Here is a 26,490-nt window from a genome sequence, read left to right on the forward strand (position 1 = left end):
CCTGGACAAGACCCTGTCTCGAAATAAAACATTTAAAAGTGAGGGCTGGGGTTGTGGCTCAGTGGTAGAGGACATGCCTAGCATGTGTGAAGCATACTGGGTTTGACTCTCAGCACTGCATATAAATAAGTAAAATAAAAGTCCAAAAACTTTTTTTTAAGTATTTAAATAAATAAACAAAAGGAATTGGGGGCACTGTAGCTCAGTGATAGGGTACTCGGGGTTCAATCCCCAGTACCACAATAAATAAATATTATGGATAAAATTACAATTTTCCACCCATTAGACTGGCAGGGATCAAAGCATGATATACTTTAGAGCTGAGATGTGGGGGAATGCACTCCCTCCCTTACAGAGCTGATAGATGTGTATATTAGTACAAGATCCTTGGAAGGTAACCCAAGCAGCAAGATTAAAACAACCTTAATATCCACTGAGGAATTGGTTATATAAATATTCCTTGACTTATGGTGAGGTTTACATCCGATTAAACCCAAAATAAATTGAAAATATTAAGGCAAGCACCTTAAATTCATCCAGACACAAAAACAACTATAAGATATATGTTGTTTTTACAAATATTTTTTATTTTACAAAAAAAAAATAGAATTATTTTAAATATGACATTTTTCCTAGTGCAGTAAAAATAGCATTTGTTTCCTGGACAGATTTGCAACATGATTTTTCAAAAATATACCCAATGCATAAACATTGGAGACATGGCAGAAATATACACTTAATACTTTACTTATTTTATAAAATAGGACAAGTGCATTTTCAAAGTGCTTCTGTAGCCATTGCATCTGTTCCTCCCTACAACTGAGGCAGGGAGAATGAACAGGTGGTGTCTTACTTACAAAGAAACTGACTTCCATAGCAGCAGAATCAAATATGAGGTTACTTCTCCTGATTCTTCATCCAGTCATAAATAACACAAAGACTCAGAATAAAAGCTCCATTAAAAATACAAACATTAGTAAGATGGGGAGAGTACAGGTACTGAGCTGGCACTTAATAAATATCTGCGAGTTACAACATTACCGGGAGGAAGTAGAAAGCCCAGAGAGTCCTTTGCCAAGTGCCTGGCATTTGTAACATCTGAGACCTTGAGAGTGAGTCAAGAACTTCATTGGGACACAAGTTGAATACCTTTCAGGGTATGGAAGTTTGCAGGTGGTTGTTGGCAAATGTGACACGCAGGTCTTAGCTCTGGAAATCAATATCGGCATTGCAGAATCGCTCTGACAGTTGCCAAGCGCTGAGAGCTGCTGGGGTGACAGTTTTTACTGGTGTGGATATCGTCATGGGCTCCCCAGAACCACAAAATCACCCACATCCTGGGCACATGTACCAGGCCTCAGCTTCCATCTCTTGATACCCAGCTCTGACTAACAAATCCCAGACAGGAAGAACACTTTGTGGATTTTTGTGTCTGTAAAAGCTGAGGTCCCTGGTCTTCTCACTCACTCTGGTGAAATGGAAGTTTCCTTCCCTTCCATAATGGAAAGTTAATGTTCTCCTCTTGGCAGAACTTGGAGTCTGCCTCAGACCTTTTCCTTGATTGGTCACTTCTCTTTCCAATTGAGGACAAGGGTCCTCCGCTGTGTTCCAGTCATCAAGGTCCAAAAAGTTCAGTGCTGTCCAGTTTTTCCTCATTGTAAAGCAGGATGTTCTCCATCAATTTCCTTTTGGCCTCATTGATCTCAACTTTCCAAGAAGTCTCTGTAGCTACAGATCAATGGAAAGTTAAAAAAGAGCAACCTGAATAAAAGTTATTACAATTCTTTGAAAGTGAGATTTAATCACAATCTCCCTTAAATCAGGTTTTTCAGTCAGGTCTCAGATACCAAGCATGCTCATGGCTTCTTCCTTAGCAGGGAAGTCCACCTTTCCAGACAGGAGGGGACTCCTGTGCTCCTCTCCACAGTGGAAGGTTTGGAGTCCACAACACTACAGCTTCTCTCTCCCCACTGTGGGAAGAGCAGCAGGAGGAGTGGTCCACACCTAGGTATTCAAGGGGACCAGGCCACTTCATAGAAAAGGTCTTCCTAATTTTTATTTCAGAAGGAAGCCTGGGGTATTTGGACTCAAGTGGCAGGGATGGAAGCTCTCTTTAGAGGTGGCTGGTAAAGATGAAGAGGTAGGCACGGAGAGGCCACACAGGACCCTGATGGTCCTGGGGAAGAGTTCTGACTGGGTCTCTGAGTTAGGGACTTCAAACAAGGGTGTGTCGTGAGCACTTTGTTTTTAAAAACCACTCTAAGGGCCAGCGCTGTAATTCTAGTGCCTCTGGAGGCTGAGACAGGAGGATCACAAGTTTAAGGCTAGCTTCAGCAACGTAGCAAAGGCCTTGAGAAACTTATAAGACCTTGTCTCTCAATAAAAAATAAAAAGAGCTAGGAATATAGCTCAATGTTCAAGCACCCCTGGGTTCAATTCCCTAGTGCCAAACAAACAAACAAAATAAAATAAAAAAACATTCTAGGGCTGGGGGTGTAGCTCATTGGAGCACTTGCCTAGCATATGTGAGGCCCTGGATTCCATTCCCAACCCCACAGAAATAAATACATGGATAAATAAACATAGAAACCACTATTGTTGGCTTCTAGAGAAAGAACTGGTAAAGGTGGGACTAGACTGGATAAAGGAAGATGAGGGTAGGCTGTGCAGTCCCAGAAAAAGGACAGAAGTTTAGACCGTGGAGGGGGAAAGGGGAGATGGAGATGAGAGAGGTTCAGGAAGCAAATGGACAGGACTGGGTGACTGGCTGGAGGAGGGCACAGGGAAGAGAGGGAAGCATCAGGATAACTCCTGGGTTTCTCTTTGTGCACCTGGCTGGTCAGTGAATGGGTGGATACCTAAATGAAGGAGTGAAAGAGGGCAACAGAGGAAGAAATGCTGGGTGGAAGTCAGAGACACACCAATGACGGTGCGTAAGACCTTCCCTGCTTACCATCCTCGGGAGCCCAGGGGCCAGCACAGGCCTCAGAGGAGTCCGCCTCCACTCCCCTGGTGTCCTGCAGCCTTCCTTCTCCATTCTCTGCAGGGACAGGAGAGGCCCTCACAGAGGAGGGGGCATCAAGGCTACCATCATCCACGTCATCTGTTTCCTCAGGGGTGTTGGAGGAAGCACCTGTGCCCTCAGAGAACCCACTCCAAGGGATCGAGGTCTCCTGACCTCGGAACCACTCTTCCACTGCAGCCACAGAGTCACGTGCCTTGGGGAGGAGGGAGGAGAGCACTTGTCAAGAACCCTTTCTAAAATCGAAAGCCAAAAACCTTGTCTCCCAGGCCTCGGGAGGGAGACAGTCAGCCATCAAATGGCTGTTGTTTTATTGGAAGAACAGCATCCTGCCTTTGAAAAAATCTGAACTTGACTCCCACACCCCACAGCCATAAATGAAAGACAGCACACGAGCCCAGATGGGCCAGTCATGGAACCCCATTCCTCTGGCCACCTGACTGGTCCAGCTTTGGGCACATGACCCAAACCAACCAACTGGAACCCTCCCTTGGGATTTTACACCTAGAGCTCAAAAACTGCCCTTTGCTTTCTAGTGGCACAACCAGAGTCCCCACCAAACACAGGAAATCCATTTACAGAAAGACAACACGAAGCCACAACAGAGAGCAGAGCAGAAGCAAGAGATGGAGACAGGGCCAGAGACACAGCCTTGACAGTGACACACCAGAGGTCTAACTGCCCTGAAAGCAGAGCAAGACTGGTCCTCTCTGCTGTTTGGTAAAGTGAACCACTAAATTCATTAATTGCAATCTTTTGCACACATGCATGCTCATGTGTGTACATGCACACACCCACAAAGGGCGTGAAGATCTTTTTTTTTTTTTTGAGGGGGGTACACTCGGCCATGCAGACTTCTAATTATAGTAACAAATCACATTTCCTCAGTGCCTTGTAAAAGCTGAATGTATGGTCAGGGTGCAGTGGCACACACCTGTAATCCCAGTAACTCAGGAAGCTGAGGCAGGAGAATCACAAGATCCAGGCCAGCCAGCTTCAGTAACTGAGGGAGGCCTTCAGCAACTTGGCAAGACCCTGTCTCAAAATAATATATGTATATATTTGTGTGTGTGTGTGTGTGTGTGTATATATATAGATAGATAGATATATACTCATTGTGTGTTGTATTGAAATCTATAAACTCATATAAAAAATATAAATAAATATATATATATATATTTTATATATTATATTATATTATATATATATATATATATATGTTCAGGTATGAATTTACAGATTTCACACACAACACACAGGAGTTTTCATGTAGGCCTCCAGATCCTGCTACATGCCACCCTCACAAAGAAGACGGAGGGAAAGAGAAAGGGGGACCCAGAGAGGAGAGAGGGGATGAAGTACCTTTGGAGAAAGCAGAGTTGGGTAAGCATCAGGGAGTCTGGTCCAGCAACACACCTGCTCTCAGGCTCCCCCACTGTCCGCACGCTGCCCCTTTTTGCCTGTGAGGGCTCCAGTAGTTTCTATGGTTCATAAGCTCATGCCCTGGCGAGCCCCGGCAAGGCCGACCCAGGCAGCAGACCCAGGGAGCCCCGGGAAGTGGGGCCCAGCTGAGGGCGAGGCTCACCTCCGCCAGGCTGGCGTGACGCCTCCGCAGGCAGAGGCCGACGGCTGCGCCCAGGGCCTCCGCACAGCGCCCCGGCAGCACCCCCGCCCTTTTCTCCAGGTACTTCTGGCAGATCTCCTTTGCCACTGCCTTCTCCACACCCATCTTCCTGGAGCAGAGTGAGGAGGTACTGCTAGGAATCTCGCTGAGGAGTAAATCCTTCTGTGGGAAGAAGGGTGGAAAGGTCCCTGTGAGCTGCAGGCTGTGGCAGCCACCCACATGCCCTGCCCACCGGCAGGACTACCCTTGAGCCCCAATACCCTCTCAGACACCCCACAGGACATTTAAAAAATAAATGCCAGGCCTGACATGGTGGCACATGCCCATAATCCCAGGAACTCGGAAGCTGAGACAGGAGGATCCCAAGTTTGAGGCCAGCCTCAGCAACTTAGTGAGACCCTTTATCAACATAAAAAATAAAAAGGGTTGGGGATGTAGCCCAAGGGTAAAGTGCCCCTGGGTTCAATCTCCAGTACAAATAAATAAATAAATAAAATACAATGCCCAGATTGTGGAACCAATCTAGATGTCCTTCAATTGATGAATGGATAAAGAAACTGTGGTGTGTATATATACACACACACACACACACACACACACACACACACATACACACACACACACAATGGAATATTACTCAGCCATAAAGAATAATAAAATTACAGCATTTGCAGGCAAATGGATGAAATTGGAGAATATCATGCTAAGTGAGATGAGCCAATCTCAAAAAAACCAAAGGACAAATCTCACAGATAAGCGGATGATGACACATAATGGGGGGTGGGAGGGGGGCAAGAATGGAGGAAGGAGGGACTGTATAGAGGGAAAAGAGGGGTGGGGGGGAGGAAAAAATAACAGAATGAATCAAACACCATTACCCTATGTAAATGTATGATTACACAAATGGTATGCCTTTACTTCATGTACAAACAGAAACAACATGTATCCCGTTTATAATAAAAATAAATTTAAAAAAAGAAAGAAAGAAAAGAAAAAAAAAAAACAAAAAACAATGCCCGGCTCCCAGACACCAGAGAAACACCCAGGAACTGGAGAATCTAAATTCCCTACACTCCTAAGGCATCCCATAGTGCACTCATCCTGCAACCACTAGGGCCTGACCTTTCTAGGCCTCACTGCTTCAGGAAATTAGAGTAACAAAAATACCTCACTCCTAGTATACAAACAGTAACGAGATAATGTACCTACAGCACAGTGGGAACCTGATGCAGAATCAATATTCAATAGCCCATTGGTGGTAAACTCCAGTGACAACTATCATTTGCACACCACTTACTGCCAGCTGAGCGCTTGATTCACATTCTTGACTTAAGCCTTGTTAACAATGACCTGGGCTCTTTCTGCCTCCATGGCCACCAGGGTCTCCATGAAAAAACTTGTGATCAAAGTCAGGGGTGGGAAGCAGCAGGCTCGGAAGTTAACCCTTGCCTGTGCTTACCCTGCCGAAGATGGAATCCTGGGCGCTGCCATTGCCACCAGGTTCTCCAAGAGAGAATCGAAATGAATGGAAAAGCTGGGAATTTCAGTACATAGGCTGTAACCATCAAAAGAAACAAGAGTGCTGGTGGGGAGTGTCAGGGCACTGTGCTGCACAATGTGATCCCAGTGACACAGGAAGCTGAGGCAGGAGGATTGCAACTTCAAAGCCAGCCCCAGTAACTTAGCAAGACCTAAGCAATTAGCAAGACCCTATCTCTATAAAAAATAAAAAGGGTCAGGAATGTGGCCTAGTGGTTAAGCACCCTTAGGTTCAATTCCTGGTATAAAAACAAACAAACAAAAGAAACCACAACAAATACATTTACAATTCAGAAAAAATAACTCTGAAAGATTATCTGCCATGGGTTGTGATGCTTACTTCAAAATAAACAAAATAAACACCACTCTGCTACAGTCTCCCCATCCAGGCAATGGGTGGTGTGAGGATCTAAGGAACAGCCACAGGATCAACACCTGGGGAGAAATCTATAGCGGGCAAGGGGTACGTTTGCACAATTCCCTTGTGTGAGCTCTGCTTTTTAAATGTTTATCTTTTTAAAAAGTGGGCCTGGGGGTGTTGTTCAGTGGTAGAGCACTTGCCTAGCACGGGCAAAGCCCTGAGTTCCATCCCCAGCACCACAAAATTAAATAAATAACTGAATACAGGATGGTGTTCAAAGGCGACACATGAATAAGCAATAGTCAAGCTTATGATTGACAGGCACGTAGGTTACAACCATCTGGAAAGGAACCAGAAACTGCATGTAGGTTACAACCAACTGGAAAGGAACCAGTGGTTCGACTGAAAGACTGATAGGAGTAGCAGCCCTGATGGAAAGACAGATCTTATCTAGTCACCCTCCGCAGGAAGTGCTGAGAACAGGTTGTGACAGCATGATGGAACTTCACAACTGAGGAGTCAGCACTAATCTCAGCGCTCAGTAGGACCCAGGGCAAGCCCAGGGCACCTGGAGGAAGTGCTCTGACATGAACCTCCACCAACTCTGAAGCGCCAGCCCCCAGGGCAAAGGAAATGTGGGGAACAGAGGAACAAGTGAAAGAGACCACAAGGACACAGTGAGTAAGACCAGAGCAGCAGCAGTCTACTGTTGACTCACTTTATGCAAAAATGCAATGATGGTACAAAAGGCACAGGCAGGAGGGGCCCTGAGAGAACACAATAGCACTGAGGACTTTCTTTGGGTCTGCTAAGCAAACTATCTTTCAAAAGGAACTGTGGGGGGCTGGGGAGATAGCTCAGTCGGTAGAGTGCTTGCCTTGTAAGCACAAGGCCCTGGGTTCGATCCCCAGCACCCCAAAAAAAAAAAAAAAGGAACTGTGGGGCTGTGGGTGCAGCTCAGGGGCAGAGTGCTGGCCTAGCCTGTGTGAGGCCCTGGCTCCATCCCCAGCAATGCAGAAAAACAAAGCTTTTGAGACAATTTGGGAAATCTTAATAAGGAGTGGTTATTAAATCATAGCAAGGAATTAAGAAAATAACTATTTTATGGGTGTAGTCACATAAGATCTGGGATTTGCTTTCAAACTGTCCATGATCACAAGGGGCTTGGAGAAGTGACCATCCCTGCAGCAGGAAGGGATGATGGGGAGAGAAGACTGGAGTCCCTGTGCTGCTGGGTTCTCTAAGCCAAGTGTGGAATGACTGAAATAAAAAAACGTTGTTAAGTAGAAATCATTACGACAGAAGCAGTATCATTATTACAAGAAGTTTTTGTTAAAAATTAAAATACGACAGGGGTTAGGGTACAGCTCAGTGGTAAAGTATATGCTCAGCACTCAAGAGGCCCTGGATTCAATCCCCAGCACCAAAAAGAAAAAAATTAAACAAAGTGGTTAAATTTGGGGGTTGAAAGTTAACTTGTCCCCTCATTTCCCCTTTCCAAATGCAATATATATGAATATTTTGCATTAAATTACTTTCTGCTATGCAGCTTCTAACATTTTATCATATTTTTATTTATAACAAGGGCGAGCAATAGCCTAAGAGCCATCAAAACAATAGCTAACATAAATTTGTGCTTATCACATTGTAGTCACTCTTTTATACATTTCACACAAAAATATAACTATAATATACCTATATATATAATATACCTATCAGGTAGGTTCTTCTTTTTTTTTTTTTTTTTTTTTTTTTTGTGGTGTTGGGGATTGAACCCAGGGCCTTGTGGTTGCAACAAGCAACTGAGCTATATCCCTAGGACCAGGTAGGTCCTATTTTTATCCCAAATTTGCAATTAAGAAAATACATGACAAGCCAGGCACAGTGGCACACCTGTAATCCCAGGAGCTTGGGAGGCTAAGGCAAGAGGATTGTGAGTTCAAAGCCAGACTCAGCAACAGTGAGGCGCTAAGCAACTCAGTGAGATCCTGTCTCTAAATAAAATACAAAATAGGGCTGGGGATGTGGCTCAGTGGTAAGTGACTGTGAGTTCAATTCCCAGTACCCCCCCCCCAAAAAAGAAAATATATGACACGATGTTATCATTATATTTTACCAAAAATGGGATTATAATACTGTTCTGAACTTGCTTTTTTGCATGTGGGGATAGGTCTCTGTCCAAACATACATCCTGCTCATGTTTATTATTTGTTTTAGTTTTTATTTATTCATTTCTATCTTTCTTGTGTGTGTGTGTGTGTGTGTGTGTGCGCACATGTGCACACTAGGAAAGGAACCCAAGCTTCATGCACACTAGGCAAATATGCTACCACAGCATTACAGCCCCAGCCCTATTTATTTATTTATTTTTTGGGGGGTACAAGGACTGAACCCAGAGATGCATTACCACTAAGCCACATCCCCAGCCCTTTTATATTTTGAGACAGGGTCCCACTAAGTTGCTTTAGGCCTCACTAAGTTGCTGAGGCTGGCCTTGAACTTGTGATCCTTCTGCCTCAGCCTCCTGCGTCGCTGGGATTACAAGTGTGGGTCACCCTGTCCTGTTTCTTCTTATTCTTCCTTTTTTTTTTTTTTTTAAAGGTCAAACCCTGGACCTCTCATATGCCAAGCTACCACTAGTTACATCTCTAGACCCTCATGTTCTCTTTTGTTTTTTTAATGAGAATGCTTTTATCAGCTTTATTCAAAATCACCACAACCTAGAAACAACTCAGATGTCCAGCAATTGTTAAATGAATGGGGGAAAAAAAAAACAAAAAACTCCCACATCCATACACTCCTCACCAATCAAAAGGGATGAACCCCTGACGCATGCACCATGCAGATGAATCTCAAAGGCATTGTGCCAAGCCAAAGATGCCAGACATGAGTTGGAACCTGGCTATGGTTCCATCTGTATGGTACCCTGAAACAAGACAGATCTGTATGAACAGAAGATAGACTGGTATTCACCAGGGCTGTAAGTGGGGTGAGGGATCAGCTACAAAGAGGCCTGAGGTAATTTTCTGGAGCAATGGACACATTCGCTATCTTGATCATGTGGTGGTCACATGTCTATATATATTTATCAAAACTCATACAATTTTTTCCACCTTGGAAGTATGAATTGACCCTCAAAAGAAATACCTGTCCACACAGAGACCTACACACAAATGGATCTGGCACCTTTATTTGCATCTGGCACCTTTATTTGCAGGAGTCAAAAACTGGAAACACCCCAAATGCCCATCAATAAATGAATGGACAAACTGACATGTCCATCCAGTTACACTGCTCAGTCACAAACTCAGTGCACAACAGGCACACAGAGCACAGGTGAGGCTCAAACAACTCTGCCAAGCGAGGAAAAGACGACAAACTAGGAGCACAAGCATGTGATTTATTTATACAGAACTGCAAAATTCCAAACCTCTGTGTGTTGACACAAAGCGGGTCTCTGGCTGCCAAGGATGGCAGCAGGACAGAAAGGAGGACAGAAATGGATATGTTCATCATCTTGATTTGGTGTTGCCCTTTCAGGTATTCATTTGTATGTCAAAATGTATCATATCAGGATTGGGTGTGCTGGCACACACCTGTAATCCCAGTAACTCAGGAGGCTGAGGCAGGAGGATCGTGAGTTCAAGGGTAGCCTCAACAATTGAGCAAGACCCTGTCTCAAAATAAAAAATAAAAAGGGTTGGGGACATAGCTCAGTGCTAGAGCACCCCTGGGTTCAATCCCCAGTACCACCACCAAAAAAAAAAAAAAAAAAATCATATTTGGGCTACGGGTCTAGTGCAGCTCAGTGGTAGTACATGTTTAGCATACATGAGGCTGGGTTCCATCCCCAGCACAGAAAAAAAAAAATCATCGTATTCTTTGTTCTCATTATAAATATTTATAAATTTATAGTTTAAAGTTATATATAAATAACTTCATAGTACTCCGTGGTATATATGACTGCATCATAATTTCTTTAACCAATTCCCCATTAATATTTCACTAGCCTACAGTGCCTTACTATATAAAACACAGCTACAACAAATGTCCCTGTTGTAGGTCTTTCCTAAAACGTGTGCATATCCCTCTTGAGTACAAATTCAATAGTTACATCAAAGGATACACACTTTTATTTTTCCTTCTGGTGGCCCCGAAGGTGGAACCTGGGGCCTCCACAAGCAAGGCAAGCGCTCCATCAACCACAGAGCTATAACCCCAGCCCAGCACGTACATTTTAAATTGTTATGGAAACCAACCCCAAATGCCCTCTGGATACTAAGATGTCTAACACCCCATTGAGCCACTGAGCAACTGAGCAAGGACCGGGAGAGGCCATCTCCTCCCACCATAGTGTCAGGGAGTCTCACTCTGACTGAATCTCGGTTACCTATCGACTTGCATGTACCATCCCTGAGACATGAGGGGAGCCCATACTTGGTCTAGAGAGGAGAAAGAAAATATGTTTTTGAAACTACTTTTATTTTTTCAGTACCAGAGATTGAACCCAGGGGCATGTGACCACTGAGCCACATCCCCAGTCCTTTTTTGTATTTTATGTAAAGACAGGGTCTCACTGAGTTGCTTAGGGCCTTGCTAAGTTGCTGACGCTGACTCTAAACTTGCAATCCTCCTGCCTCAGTCTCCTGAGTCACTGGATTACAGGTGTGTGCCACCATGCCCGGCTGAAACTACATTTTTAAAAGATGATATCCTCCATAATACCCCCCTCCTCATATGAAATTCTCCAGGGAGTCCCAGAGGACTGCTAGAGACTATGTCTTGAGAAAAGTCAGGAAAGAACGAATCACCCCTAAAGGGCCCCAAACCACATCCATGTCAAAGCTGTGCCCTCTTTGCAGCATCCGGGATCCAGAGCCCAAAGGGGCGGAGCCCACAGAGTTCAGCAAAGGGACAAGGAGTGATTTTCTGTATAGACAGGGAGGTCTGCGGGCTACCCACCCCAGATCCCAGAGGGTGTTTTGGGGTCTCACACACACACACAGCTGGTTTTCTAATCGTCTCAACGTCTGGGCAGGGAAAGAGCCCCAGGTTGGTGCAGCACCCTGAACAATGCTGTGGAAGGCAGGACTCAAATCTCAGCCCTGCCATGACCTCTGTGGGGCACCACACCTTGGCCTCAGCTTTCTCAGCAGTAAGGTGGGGATGGTAATGGCAAGTTTGGGTGGGTGGACTGTCACCAGAATTAAACAGTCGGCCAAGGGTCACGGTCAAGAGCTTAAGATCTGGAGCACAGAGGACCCAACTCAGGATTGTGGCATTGACATGTAGGACTCTGAGGTCCCAGGTAGATCTCAGTGCCCACATTCCTCATCCATAGACCAACATCATGACCCCATTGTGGGGATTTTGAGATGATTCTGAAAGCTTACGCATGTAAAGTGCCTAGCAGAGAGCAGAGTCACACTGTGCCGGCACCTTTTTGGAATGACAGTGTGTTTGTGTGTCTCTGTGTGATCTTCAACCTATAAAAAGTATTGCTTTTATTATAGGAACCTGTTTAAAGGGGCAGAAATTAACTTTGACCAAGTTGAGGACAAACCCTATCTAACTGCCTGGTAGGTGGAGAAGAAATGGGCCTTTCCTACCCATCCTAAATTCAATCGTGAGAAAGCAATTGTTTGGCTGGTGGGGGTGGGTAGTGAAAGCTATTTTGCGCAAATGCAAATCAAACCCTGGATTGAGGCCTCATCAGTGGGTATAAAAAGGACCCAGACCTCTGTACACGCAGCAGTGAGGCCCACAGGTACCAGCCTGCTAGCCAGAAGTGACTGTGTCCCTTACCAGGTAAACTGGGCTGCGGTCCTTATCCACCGCAGGGATGCCAGTGAGGATCTCGGCCAGCACCTGCAAAGAGCAGAACAGGGAGTTACCACGGTTCAGCTCTGACACTCATGCACGAGGTCAGCAGGAGAACCTGGCCATAACAGAAGCTTCTCTGTAGTGGAGTCTGAGCCAGCAGCATCTTGCTCAGTCTGGGACGTGGGAATATCACTGAATACTCCTCCAACTAAAGACGTCACCCAGCTGCTAGCAGTCTCGCAGCAAAACAGGGAGGATGAAATTCAAAGTCAAGTGTGTGTGTGTGTGTGTGTATTATTTGGCAGATAGCATCTTGCTATCTTGCCCAGGCTACCTCCAACTCTCGATCCTCCTGCCTCAGCCTCCCAACTAGCTGAGATTACAGGTGTATGATGCTGTGCCCATCTCGAATACACCTTTTTTTTTTTTTTTGTACTGGGATTGAACTCAGGGGCACTTTACCACTGAGCTAAATCCCAACCCTTTTTATTTTTAACTTTGAGAGAGGGTCTCACTAAGTTGCTTAGGGTCTCACTAAGTTGCTGAGGTTGGCCTCAAACGTGAGATCCTCCTGCCTCAGCCTCACGAGTCGCTCATTACAGGCATGTGCCACTTTGCCTGGCTTCCAGCTTGCTATTGTTAAAGATCACTTCATTCTGTGGTATACATACACGATGGAGTTTTATTCAGCTATAACGAAAAACGAAATTATGTCATTTGCAGGAAAATGGATGGAACTTGAGACCATTATGTTAAGCAAAATAAGCCAAATTTAGAACGTCAAGAATCTATACGTTTTCTCTCATATGTAGAAGTTAGAGAAGAAAAAGGAAAAGAAAGGGGGTTGTCTCATGAAAACTGAAGGGAAATCAGTAGAGCAGAGGAAAGGGACCAGGGGAAGGAGGAAGGGAGAGAAAGGGAAAATACTGGGGAATGGTATTGCCCAAATTATTATACTGTGTGCATGTATGACATGTAATTACAAATCCCACCATTATGTACAGTTATTATGCACCAATAAAAAAAACAGTACCATAAAAAAAAATGCCATCAGCACCAAAGCACAATGGCACACACCCATAATCCCCGTGACTCAGGAGGCTGAGGCATGTGGATGCAATTTTGGGGCCAGCCTGGGCAATTTAGTGAGACCCTGTCTTAAAATATAAAAAATAAAAAGGGCTTGGAGGTAACTCAGTGGTAGTGCATCCTTGGGTTCAATCCCCAGAACTCTCAAAAAAGCAAAAAACAAAAAACCTCACCAGAAATGGCCAGTTGACGTTGCTGTGTCAATCTCAGGGAGAGAAGGAATCCAGGTACAGGTGTCTGCTCTACACAGAAAGTCTTAGGGACATATCTCTTCCACGGAACTTACTACCATTATTTATTCACTAAGGCATCTACTTGCAAACAAGCGCAGCCCTGTGCCAGTATGAGCTACCACAAAACTGATAAACTGTGGCAAGTGTCTTAATAAACAGGAAACCTTTGAACAACAATTTGCAGCAGAGATAAGTGTGGTGGTAAAGGGCTCTAAGGTCAGACAGGCCTGAGTTCAAACTCTGTGACAGTTCCTCACATGCTCAGGTGATCTTTGGACAATTAAAATCTGAGCCTCGGTGTCCTCATTGTGAAATGGGGATCAAGCATATGTGAATGTTACAGGAATGAACATTCGACCCTCGGGGTCAAATCTTTCTCCCAAAACCCTTCTCCAGTCAAGGTGGAATGGGGTCCCATTTACTGGCAGAATGACCCAGGGTCAGAGGGTTAAAAGCAGACTGGACGTGGCCGGGGGCGGGGGTGCAGAAGAGGGCACCACCACAGCAAGTGGGACTGGAGTCAACTGAAAGTCCAGGTCCTTCCAGGAAGAGAGAGAACAAGGGGAAATTAATAAGCAAACATTTCCTCTGCCTCTTGCACAGATGTAATGGATGAGCCCTTTCCAGCAGTCATTTGGTGCTCAACAAAAAATGCTGAGAGCAGGTCCCAGTGGCACAGCTACTTGGGAGACTGAGGCAGAAGGATCGCAAGATGGAGGCCAGTCTGGACCTTGAAAGAGGGCTGGGGATGTAGCTCAGTGTGTCCCTGGGTTCAATCCCCAGTACCACATAAAAAAAAAAAAAAAAAGGAAAAAGGAAAGAAACAACAACGAAGAGGGCTTGAGGTACAGCTCAATGGTACAGCACTTACCTATCATGCACAAGGTCCCTAGTTCCATCCCCAGCATAAATAAATAAATAAATCAATAAACAAATACCTTGATGAGTGCAGAGTACTGTGCTAACCAGTTTATGTATATAATTCCATTACTTTCCATAGGTACCATTACTTCCATTTTGCAGAAGACAAAACTGAGGCCCAGAAATAAGGGTGATGTAATCTAGGCCACAGGACTGAAAGTAACAGCTAGTCTAGGTACTTGGCAGTTAGCAGTCTGGTCTTAGAGGTTCTTTTTTTACTTTTTTTTTTGTAATTTTTAAAATTTTTTTACAGGAATGAGGATTCAATGCAGGGGTGCTCTACCACTGAGCTCTAACCCCCACACCCACCCCACTCTTCATTTTTTGACACAGGGTCTCACTAAGTTGCCCAGGCTGGCCTTAGATTTCCAGTCCTCCCACCTCAGCCTCCTGAGTAGCTGGGATTACAGGTATGCATCACCATGCCAGGCCCACTGGTTCTTAAAGGAGCAGGAAAACTCAAAATGGGCCAAGGGAGGGAAGGAAGTCGGCAGAGCTGGACAAGCTGAAGGCAGAAGGAAGCTGCATGTGGCACACAGAGGCTCGGATGAGGGCTCTGGTGGCAGATGTGACTGGGTAAGACACCATGATCAGAGACAGGAAATGCAGACTTCAAGACTGGAGTAGAAGAGAGGGCAAGGCCCAAGGTCTGTGCTTGGCTGAGGTCAAACGGGCTGCCGCTTTTCTAGTCCGTGTTTCCCAGACTGGGTTCCATGGAATACTGATGCTGACAGATAACTCTGAGGAAACAAGGTCCAGTGAACTCAGGAAACCCCGACCCCTTTCTCTGATGAATTCACAATGATAAAGAAACTTGCTTGACTTTGTTTAACCCAGTATATTCCAAACATGATTGGCTACAAAACCCTTTTCACACATGGATTCTATAGAGATCTCAAGGAACTGGGGTGTGTTCTACAGAGATATACCTTGGGGATTGCTATATTTCCTGGGGGAGGAAATGTGTTGTAGTTACATTATACTTCACGGGCCTGCCACACAGTCGGGAAGAGCAAGTCTGGAGGTGATGGCAGGGAGGGATGCTAGGTGGGTAAATGGACACTGAATGACTGCTGGACACAGGATAGAAGATTGCACAGTGGACAAACAAATGAGCGAAAACCCACAGACAATTGGATGAATGACATAGAATTAGGGAAGTCAGGAGATAATGTCTGTAGCCTTCTAGAACCCCGACAATCAGGAATGCCTTTACTTCAAGGGTTGGCAAATATTTTTCTAACAGGCCACAGAGGGAATATTTGAGCCTTTTAGAACCACATACAGTCTGTCACATAGGTTTCCCCCACCCCGCCCCGTGCCAGGGGTAGAACCCACTATGTCCTGGGCTTACAAAGGAGCTGTGGGAAGACAAATGAGTACGGCCCAAGTCTGAGCAGAGAGGGAAGTTCTTACTATTCCACAGCTGAAGATGTCCACTCTCTTCGTCAGTTGCCCCACCCTGATGAAATCCTCTGGCAGATAAGCCACGGAGGTCTGGAAAAGGTGGGTCTTCATCATGGTGTATTTTGACCTTTGATTGACAGGACACAGGTGAGCCACTGGATGAGCCAACTTGGGGGTGAAATTTTGGTCCAGCAAAACATTGGAGCTGTAGAAAAGCAGAGAGACTCTTCTCATTCTGACCTGGAGGGTTGCCATGGAAGATGACTTAGTGGTGGGCAATGTCAGCCCCTGCAAGTGGGGGGTCACTGAAGACCCTCAACACAGAGCTCCTGAGCCAGATCAGTCAGGCAAAGGCAGGGTGCTGAGAACCCACTTCCTCTAGCAAATGGGGATGGAGTTAAGAATTAGTCTGGTTGCCCCAGGAAAGTGGCCACAGAGGTGGAGCCTGTCAACTCTGATCAGTTCAGCTTGCCAAGCCCAGGCAGTATGCCAATTTGGTCCCTTCCAAACCTCTTCTGACCCCAGTTCTGCCTGGCTGATGCAAGTCAAAATATCAGCATCCCTTGGGACTGAACACACCCAGATCCTAAGGGAATAAAAAGGGCATTGGTGGGAAATAACTCAAAGAATTTGAAAGAGGGGAGATAAGTTAGGCTACGTGTATATTTTCAAATCTTCCCTTCAAAGGAAGATTAAGTAGTCACTAAAACCAGGATGATACTCAATGTGGGGAGATATTCACCATGTTTAAATAAAGAGGGGGAACAGAAGATGAACTGGCAACCAGGCAACTGTCACCCTACAGCTAAGGATCTATGTAGGAAGGGATTAAACTAAAAAATGGCTGGGCTGGGCATGCAGCTTAGTGGTAGAACATTTGCCCAGCATGTGCCAGGGTCTGGGCTCCATTCCCAGCACTGCAAAAAGAAAGAAAAGAAACAAAGACCACAGGCCCACTGATGAGTCAGGGTAGTACGCCAGTGATGACCTCTAGCCTTTCCGGTTCCTTCCTTAATAATACAATTGCTAATGCAATGCCATGAAAATCAGGGGAGAGAAAAGAGGAAAGGGCTTCTACATTTGCATGTCTCAAATGGAAAGAAACCTTTGAGGAACTGTGAGGTCTGTGGTTCCAGAGCTGGTACTGTCAGATTTTCTGAAATCACACCCATGATGAAACTCATGCTGTGATCTCTTATTCTTGGACACATGATCCTGAAATGCTGGGGTGCAGGAAGCTCTCCTGACAAGATGTCATCAATCACCATGATACACAAGCAGCAGGGCATGGGTCTCCAAGAAGAGCCTGATCAGGGAACTCAAAATTCCAGAGGGGCTGGCAGACATGGCCCAAAGCTCAAGGATGGGGTCCACACTGGCTGCTGAGTGGAGAGAGAAATGAACCGAGGTGCAGAGGGCTTGCTGGGAAAAGAGCAGCTCGGAAAGACAAATGTGGAGACAGGCAGGCATGCGTGTAGAGGGCAACCAGCAGGCACGGCCCAGAAGCAATGGTCTTTGAGGGTATAACAAGGAGAAAGAAGACACCCAGGGGAGGAAAGGTGGGGAAAGAAAAGCAAAGAGAAGAGAGGCAGAGAGAGGAAGGGGAACCCGAGAACAGGAGCTGGGCCCCGCCTTGCAGCCCAGGCCCTTGGCAGGTCCAGCCTGACTCTCACCTCTTGATGTTGCTGTGGATGATCTCCAGGCCATGCAGGTGCTCAACAGCACGGAGCAGCCCCGAGCAGACGCTGATGCGCTGGGGCCAGGGGAGGGTCTCCGAGCCACCCTAAAAGAAAGAAGAGGAGTAGAAACAGTCATGCCTGCCCCTTCCTAAGGTCCTGATGGCCTGATCCTAGTCTCCTCTCTCCCCTAGTCCTTCACGTCTATCCTCACAACAGGGCTCAGCCATGTGATCCACTGACATGGAACTATGACACCTGCATCAGACAGAACTGTGTGTAAATCCCACTGCAGACACACACTAGCTGTGCGACTTTGGAAAAGACATTTAATGCCTCTGAGGTTGTTTCCTGGGTAAAAATAGAAATGTCAGGCTGGGGGTGTAGCTTAGTGATAGGGTGCTCACCTAGTGTGTGTAAAGTCCTGGGTTCAGATGGAAGGATGGATGGATGGAAGGAAGGAAGGAAGGAAGGAAGGGAGGGAGGAAGGGAGGAAGGAAGGAAGATGTCATCAATCACCATGATACACAAGCAAGTGGGGAAACGGAGGGAGAGAGAAAGAAAGAGACAGAGAGAAGGGAGGGAAAGAGGAAGAAAGGAAGGGAAAAGAAAAGCAAAGAAAAAGAAAAATATGGAAAGGTTTACCCTGCTTTAGGACCATTTTAAGGATTCAAAGGACTGCAAGGCATAGTGCCTGCCTTACAGTAGGTGCTCAATCAAGAGCAGTCATTTTTATGATGACAGGGGTAGCACTCAGATTTCCCTCTTGCAAAAGAAGCTAGGGTGTTTGCAAGCCACGCACATGGGCCTTACGCCCATCTCGTGTGTACCTCACTAGCACCGAGAGGAGTGGAGAATGGGCTGAAGCCTCCCACTTGCTCCCAGAAGCTGCCACTGCCACTCTGAGCCTGAGTCTCCCAGGTGAAATCACCACTTGTTTTTCAATCACTGTTTTGGCTTCCACATCTCCTAACAACTGGCCTAGCAATGTGCCTCTTCAGGCAAGTCACTTTGTACCTGTGCCAGAGACCCCTCTTTTGGAAAATGGGGGCAAGGGGGGACCTCTTTGGTTGTAGCAAGGCCAAAAAGAAATGACACATGTCTGGCAAACAGTGAGAGCTCAGAATAGTTGGCGACCCTTTGTACACCATGATTAATTGTTTCGTCTGGTTCCTGCTAAAGGAAGCAACAACTGGGTTGTGGAGGAACTCCCTAACCTGTCTGAGGATCTTATAAGCAACTATAAATTTTAGCTGGTGTTACATTCACATGACGTAATAGGTATCAAAGGGAAGATGGTGTAAGTTTTCCTTCCATTCTGTGTCCCAGCTGCTTAGTTATCCTACCCAGAGTCAGACCAGTTTCTTACATCTTTCTTACATCTACAGTCCATTAAAACATAAGCAAAAAGGTATATATTGGATGAACATTTGTAATAAAAATTCACCTCCACTTTTCCATACTCTTTCTTCTTAATTATTTTTCTTATCCTGCTAAATTGGCTAATACCTCCAGAACAATGATGAACATAATTAGTACCATGGGATACCTCTGGCTTGCTCTTGACTTGCCTCTTGTCAAATAATTTTTACGCAGGTTTTTCCTGAAGATATTTACTCCGATCTTCTCTCCCTTGACCCATCTTCTCTTCTTGAACCTCCCTGGTCTTCCATGAGTGACCTTCTCCCCTCTGGCCTCCTGTAAGTCTTTAAACTTGATTCCCTAACTGGGTGCTACCTATTCCTGATCTCTTTTTGTGACCCAGTCCCTTACCCGATCCTGGAGTCTGTCCTGTAGAGAACCATTTGCCATGTAGGGGTAGATCAGGCTGTGAAACTGTCTTCCAGAGCAGTAGCCCAGCAGAGGTAAGATGTTGGGGTGGCAACATCTGAAATCAGGCGTCAGTGCAGGGTGACGAGTCAGACAGCAAGAAGAGTCAAAGACGGATCCCCACCGCCTGCCCTCTCTGCCCTCTCCACCCACAAGGACACCAGCAACCGCCCAGGGGCCTTACACTCACTCCAACCCCTAAGGGCCTCGCCTTGCTGCACTGCTCTGCAGTGTGACACCTTCACCACCCAATCTCCAGGAACAGGGGCCTCGAGGTTAGGGAACGTGCCCAAGGCCACAGCCAGCAAGCCATGAAGCCAGGACCCAGGTCCACGTCAGTTTGACTCTGAGACTGGGGTACTTCCCCACAATCCTTTCCCCCTGGGTCTCAGTCACCATTCCCTCCTGAATCTCCTCCTTCCTCTCTGGCTGCTCTTTCTTGGTCTTTTTTACTAAGACCTTCCTCTTTTGCCTTTCTCTGAAATAAGAGTTTATTGCAGTTGAGCGCCTCCATTTGCTGCTATTAGGAACAATCCCAAACCCCTAAACTCCTGGCCCCATCTTCAGCTCCACACCTGAATGTCTAACTGTATCCTGATGCTCAAGTCAATGTCATCTTAGTCTCAGCAGGTCCCAAACCTGCTTCTCCACCTTTATTTATTATGTCTGCAGTGGGCATACCACCCATCCAACTTCCTGGATGCTTTCTTACGTCCTGCATCTAATGCGTCACCATTCGCCACCAGCAGTTTTCAGAATGTCCCCTTCATTCCCCTCTCCTCTGCCTTGGGTCACACCCCTTCCCATCCCATCGCCTCCCGGCTTCCCCGCAGCCTGATCTCTCCACCCTCCTCTATTTCCTTTCCACAATTATCATGACCTTTAGTTATTTACAGGTCAGTCCCCCACTGGAATTAACTTCTCCAAGGCAGGGACTGACAGCTTCAAGTCTGCACGCCCTGGAGCCCAGGAAAGGGCTGGACAGCTCCCGTTATCTCAATCAGTGAATGAGGAGTGACTGCCGACTCCACTGAGGCACTCTGCCAAAGTGGAAGCAGAATTATATTTACAGTTTTGATGAAGTGTGTGTGTATAGATGTGTATGTGTATGTGTGCACTCACATCCATAAATGAAAAGAGAAAGAATGAAAGATATATTAAAACAATCCTGGACATAGCAGTACCTGCCTATAATTCCAGTGACCTGGGAGATAAGGGCAGGAGGACCACAAGTTTGAGGTCAATCTAGGCAACTGAGCAAGATCCTATCTCAAAATAAAAATTTTTAGAAAGCTTGGGGGTGCAGCTCAGTGATGCAGTACCTGCCTAGTATGTGCAAAGCCCTGGGTTCCATCCCCAGCACTGCAAAACGAAAAAAGGTGTTGAGCACAGTGGTGCACACCTGTAATCCTACTAAGAAGGCTGAGGCAGGAGGATCATGAGTTCCAAGGTCAGTCTGGGTAATGTAGTAAGACCCTAACTCAAAAATGAAATAAAAGGACTGGAGATGTGGCTCAGTAGTACAGTGACCCTGGGTTCAATCACCACTATCACAAATAAAAAAATAAAATGTTAATACATGTACTTTATATTTTCTTATTTATAGATTTTTTTCTATACTAAGGATAGAACCTATGGAAAGACTCATGCATGCTAGGCAAGTGCTCTACCATGGAGCTACACACCCAGTACTCAAAATTGTATTTCTTAAAATACGCCATTGTAATCATGCATTACTCCATAATAATCATGCATCGCGTGGCCAGCATGTGATAGGGGGTCAATATGCATTTAAATTCATCAATTCATGAAGGGAGAGCCAGGACAACGTTCCCAGGACTGTGAACAAGCTTTCCCAGTCCCCACCCAGCTCTGGGATTGGAAGGCCCATTTCACGTCTCTGGCCAAGTTTACCCATTTGCAAAATGAGCAGATTTGAAAATAACTTTTGTTTTTGTGGTACTGGGGATTGAATCCAGGATGCTCTACCACCAAGCTACATCTCCAGCCCTTTTTGTTTTTTATGTTGAGACAGAATCTCACTAAGTTGCTGAGGCTGGCCTCAAACCTGCAATTCTCCTGCCTCAATCTCCCAAGTAGCTGGGGTTACATGCATGAACTATTGCACCCAGCTGAAAATAACTTTTGTTGTTGTTGTTGTTGTTGTTGTTGTTTTTGGGTGCTGGGGATCGAACCCAGGGCCTTGTGCTTGCAAGGCAAGCACTCTACCGAGTGAGCTATCTCCCCAGCCCCTGAAAATAACTTTTGAAGACCTTTATTACTTTTCACTGGGGTTCAGTAAATCTGTTTTTTTTTTTTTTTTTTCAGTCTCACACATGCACTACCACTGCACTACCCAGTCCCTCAGAAGACTTTTCCAGCAAAGGACTGGTTAGTAAATAGGTTAGACTTTGTAGGTCATACGGTCGCTGTTCCAACTACTCAGTTGTACCCTGTAGTACAAAAATAGGTACAGATAATCTAGGAATAAGTAAGCATGGCTATGTTCCCAATAAAACTTTATTATAGGCACCACAATTTGAATTTTATATAATACTCCTGTGTCATAGAATATTTTTTCCCAACCATTTAAAATTGTAAAGTCCATTCTTAGTTCTTCTGGGCTACAACTTTAAGATGGATTTATCAGAGTTGCAATTCATAACTCTCTGCCTATCTCAAAGAATGGGATAGAAACATATTTCTTCCCATATGAAAAGAAGGGTATGGAGTGAGCCAGGTTTCCTCTATAATTCTAACCTATGCACATACTTGCTACATAGGAAAAGCATGGACTCTGGACACGGACCACGTAGGTTCAAATCCTGGTTCTACCACTTATTAGCTTTGTGATTGTGGACCAGACACCTAACCTCTCCGTGCCTCCACTGACCTATCTATAAAACAAAATGATAACAGTAGCTATGTTATAGTGTTCTTGCAAAGACTGAATGAGTTTATATATTGATTTAAATGTGTCCCCCAGAGTTCATGTGTTTGAAACTTAATCCCCAAATTCCACATGGTAATGGTATTTGAAGGTAGGCCCTTTGAGAGGTAATTAGGACTAGATGAGGTCGGGAGGGTGCCACCCCCACCCCATGATGGCATTAGAGGCTTTATAAGAGGAAGAGAGAAAACAGAGTGCTTCCCACCACACCCGCCTGGCACATAGGAAGCACTATATAGGGACTGCCAGTTATTATAACTGAACAAATATTTTCCAAAGGGGAACTTACCTAAGACAAAGTTGCACCTCTGCCTGGAAGAATCTCTCCACTGACCCTGGACTTGAGCAGGTTGTCTGTGGAGAAACATGCGGGAACATGAAGACCTAGCCTCCCCTGGGCAGCCTCCACTCCTCTCTAGAAACCCATCAGGCTCACCTCTCTGAACTTCTTGAAGGCTAAGGGCATCCCATGCCTTTGCCCTCTGTAGACATCAGCAAAGGTGCCTTCACTGATTCTGTGGCTTTGGTCAAAGTCATCGGTTGCCTGGACTACATCTTCCTCACTCCAGAAAAGGCTTTCTTCAGTCATGCTCAAACATTTTTCCTGCTGTGGAACAGAGGTGCTGAAGTCCTAAGAATTCAGAGAGAAGAGAATGAGATTACCATGGAAGCTGGCTTTCCCTGCTACCTCCAGGGACCCTGGAAACCAGAGCTGAGAGGGTGGAGTGGTTATCTTATTCAGGAGGAAGTGGTAAAAAGGACACAGATGGGCCTGAGCTCATACCCCAACTGCACCTTGAACTTGCTCTGTGACCTTGAATGAATTACTCAACCCCTTTGAGCCTCAATTTCCTCACTGGTAAAAAGGAAGCTAATAATAGTACCCCGGAGGGTCATTTTGAAGATTCACTAAGATATCAGTGTCAGAGAGTCAAAGAACTAAAGTGAGGTCACACATCCGGTCAACAGCCACGCGTGGTGCTCTCAGTCCTAAACATAGTATGATGCTGGGCCCCCAGGCCTCTGGAAGTGGGAAATGAATTCATAAAGCCAAGCACAATTCTTTAATTAGAGTCTCGGAGTCTTGGTGCACATGGAAGCCTATAAAAAGATGCTCTGCTTCAGTCCCTCCGCTTTTTAAAATAAAGTACATATAAATTGAAATTTGATAAAGTTACACATGCTCTTATTAACAGTTTTAGAAAATTAGGGGCACAATATTCTCCATAAACCCATTATCTATTTAATTGCTATTAAAGTTTAGTGTATTTCCTGCCAGATAAATACACAGGATTTATTTAGCAAAAATGGGACTTGGCTGCACACAAATATAGCTTGGATTTCTGGGGGGGAGGGGTTGTTGTTTTTTTATTAAAATATTTTATTTTTACAGACTGCATTTTAATTCATTGTACACAAATGGAGTACAACTTTTCGTTTCTATGGTTGTGCACGATGTAGATTCACACCATTCATGTACTCATACATACACATAGGGTAATACTGCCTGTTTCATTCTACTCTTTCTGTCCCCCATCCTCTCCCACCCCATTTTCCTCTACACTATTCAAAGTTCCTATTTCTGGTTTTTTCTCTTGATATTATACCATGATCATTCTCCTGAGGGATTAGATCACCTTGGAAAACTTTTTTTTTGGGGGGGGTGCCGGGACACTGAACCATTAAGCCACACCCCCAGTCTCTTTTTATTTTTTATTTTGAGACAGGGTCTTGCTAAGTTGTTGAGGCTGGCCTCTAACTTGTGATGCTTCTGCCTCAGTCTCCCAAGTCATTAGGATTACAGGCATCACCACTGCACCAGGCTTAAAAACAGTTTTAAAAATGAAAAACCCTGCTCAGAAGAGTTCATTACGGAAGAGATTCATTAGCCATATCCACGCAGCTGCCTCCTACCCAAGACACTGGGCCTGTAATACTTTCAAGGACCATGAAAACATTTTAATTTCTTTTATTTTATTTGTTTTATTTTATTTATTTATTTATTTTTTTTTTTTTGGCGGTTACTGGGGGATCGAACTCAGGGTTCGATCTACAAGCTGAGCTGTTTCCCCAGCCCTAATTTCTTTTAAATTAGAAGAAAATAAATTTATAGTCAGAATTTTAAAAATTGTTTCGTTTTGTTTTGTTTGCAGAGCTGGGATGGAACTCAGAGTCTCATGCATAAGAATGCACTCCACCACTGAGCCATATCCCCAGCCCAATGTTTTCATTAATCCAATGTGGATTAATATTTATCTGAATATAAATGTTGTCAGAAAAAGCAATTCTGGTTCTTTGTTTTTGTTTTTGTTTTAACAAAGGAAGGGGCCCATAAAGGTAAAAGTCCTTGAGACCCACCCAAGTCAGTGCATCCTAAAACCCAAATCATTCAAAATACAGGCTAGTTCAGACTGAGTTACTCAACCCAGGACAACTGAGTTGAAAAAGTCAGGGGCAAGGGTTTATAAGCAAATGACCGCAGTGCCCACACATTTGGAGGGGGAAGGATGCCAATGAGCAACTCAGCTCATTCAGACACAAATGATGGGAAAATCCATTAAAAACATGTATTGGGGCTGGAGTAGCTCAGTGTGCAGGGCTTGCCCAGCATGTGTGAGGGGCTGAGATCCATCCCGGCAACTCACAAAGAGAAAAGAAAAGAAAAACGCACTCAGCAAAGAGCACTCATCTTCACCCTGCAGGTTCTGTCGCCCACCTATGCCTGTAGTCTTGGAGGCCCCAAGTAATTTGATGGGTTTGATGGGACCCCTTTCTCCTCCCCACCCCCAAACTGGTCTCTGGATAAAGAAATGAACTGGGCGATGCAGGCCGAGGTAGAAGCAGAGGGGGATTTACCTTTGAATCCAGGGAGGTGGGGAGTTGAGGTCGTAAGGAATGAAGGACAGCCTCTTGAGAAGAAAGCGGGACAGAGGCCTGCTGCTGGTCTCTGGCTGGATCGGACCCTGGAAAGGAAGGACTTAGGGTCAGGACTGGCCTGGAGCAGGAGGAGCTGAGGGGTAGGCTCCCATCTAGTACCCAGACCAAGCCCAGAGCTCTCTCAGTGCTGCCACTTCCTGCCACTCACCACATGACAGTAAACATACCTCATTTAAGCCATGTGACAACTTGTGACACAGGTGCTATTTACCCTTTCACTTGACAGGTGGAGACACGGAAGCACTAGAGGTGGGGACACACCTAGGACACATGGTTGGTGTGCGGTGGAGCTGGAAATCCCCCTGCCCTGTGCCAACGCCCACTCAGGCTAATCAGCTGCCAAGCATGCCTTCCAGAAACCTCCATAGCAGCTCACAAGGCAGTGAGCAACCTCTGAGGACAAAGCCCATGGGAGAGTGCTGTCGGAGGCTGAAGAGACCACAGAGGGCTGGGAGAAAGGAGGGCTTCAGGGGGGAAGAGGCATTCAACCTGTCCTTGAAAGATGGGAAGCTTTATATTATGGGGTGGCAGGGAGTGCTGGGGATGAACCCAGGGGTGCTCTACCACTGAGCTATGGCCCTAGCCCCAAGAACAACAATCTTCAGGGTCTCACTAGTTGCCCAGGCTGGGATTCTCCTGCCTCGGCCTCCCAAGTTGCTCCGAATACCCCATAGGGAAATGTTTTTGGTAAGTGGATGTGGGGTGGGGGGGACTGAGGCGGTGGATCCACCATGCAGAGGCAGGGCAGCAGGCGGGCCCAGCACAGTGGATCCACCAGGCCCTGTTCTAAATGCTTCACATGTGTAATTCATCTCCTGACTTGGGTGGATCACTGAGGTCTGTCCCCACGCCAAGAGGGCTACTAGCTGGGGGAGAGGCTGCCTCTATCCGGGTGATTTTGGGAAAAGGCAATGGGGTTTGGGTCAACACCACAACAGGTGACTTAGACAAGGAGCGCTAGCTCTCAGCCCGCATCTCTGCTTGCTCTCCCCTCACCTCCTCTGGGATTTAGTCTTAGCTCCTCACAGGGGTGACTGTGGTAGAAGAGATGGAACTGGGGATGGAACCTAGGACCTGG

The 26,490-nt window shown here is 45.7% G+C and overlaps 1 protein-coding gene across 3 annotated transcripts in view; it reads right to left on the bottom strand.

Moving 5' to 3' along the window:
• Positions 1-571: 571 nt before the first annotated feature.
• Positions 572-26,490, bottom strand: part of Irak2 (interleukin 1 receptor associated kinase 2) — a 54,882-nt gene continuing 28,963 nt past the window's right edge. For all 3 annotated transcript variants that reach the window (XM_047535007.1, XM_047535006.1, XM_047535005.1), the window contains 10 exons: positions 25,332-25,438; positions 22,912-23,106; positions 22,765-22,829; positions 19,469-19,583; positions 17,693-17,802; positions 16,029-16,224; positions 12,352-12,414; positions 4,608-4,808; positions 2,954-3,218; positions 572-1,728 (listed from right to left, as the gene is read on the bottom strand). In XM_047535007.1, the coding sequence (XP_047390963.1) occupies positions 1,616-1,728; positions 2,954-3,218; positions 4,608-4,808; positions 12,352-12,414; positions 16,029-16,224; positions 17,693-17,802; positions 19,469-19,583; positions 22,765-22,829; positions 22,912-23,106; positions 25,332-25,438 (1,430 nt within the window). In that variant the 3' untranslated portion in view covers positions 572-1,615. The remainder of the gene's footprint in view (positions 1,729-2,953; positions 3,219-4,607; positions 4,809-12,351; positions 12,415-16,028; positions 16,225-17,692; positions 17,803-19,468; positions 19,584-22,764; positions 22,830-22,911; positions 23,107-25,331; positions 25,439-26,490) is intronic.

Source organism: Sciurus carolinensis, chromosome 19 (assembly GCF_902686445.1).
Source record: "Sciurus carolinensis chromosome 19, mSciCar1.2, whole genome shotgun sequence".
NCBI classification, from domain to species: Eukaryota; Metazoa; Chordata; class Mammalia; order Rodentia; family Sciuridae; genus Sciurus; species Sciurus carolinensis.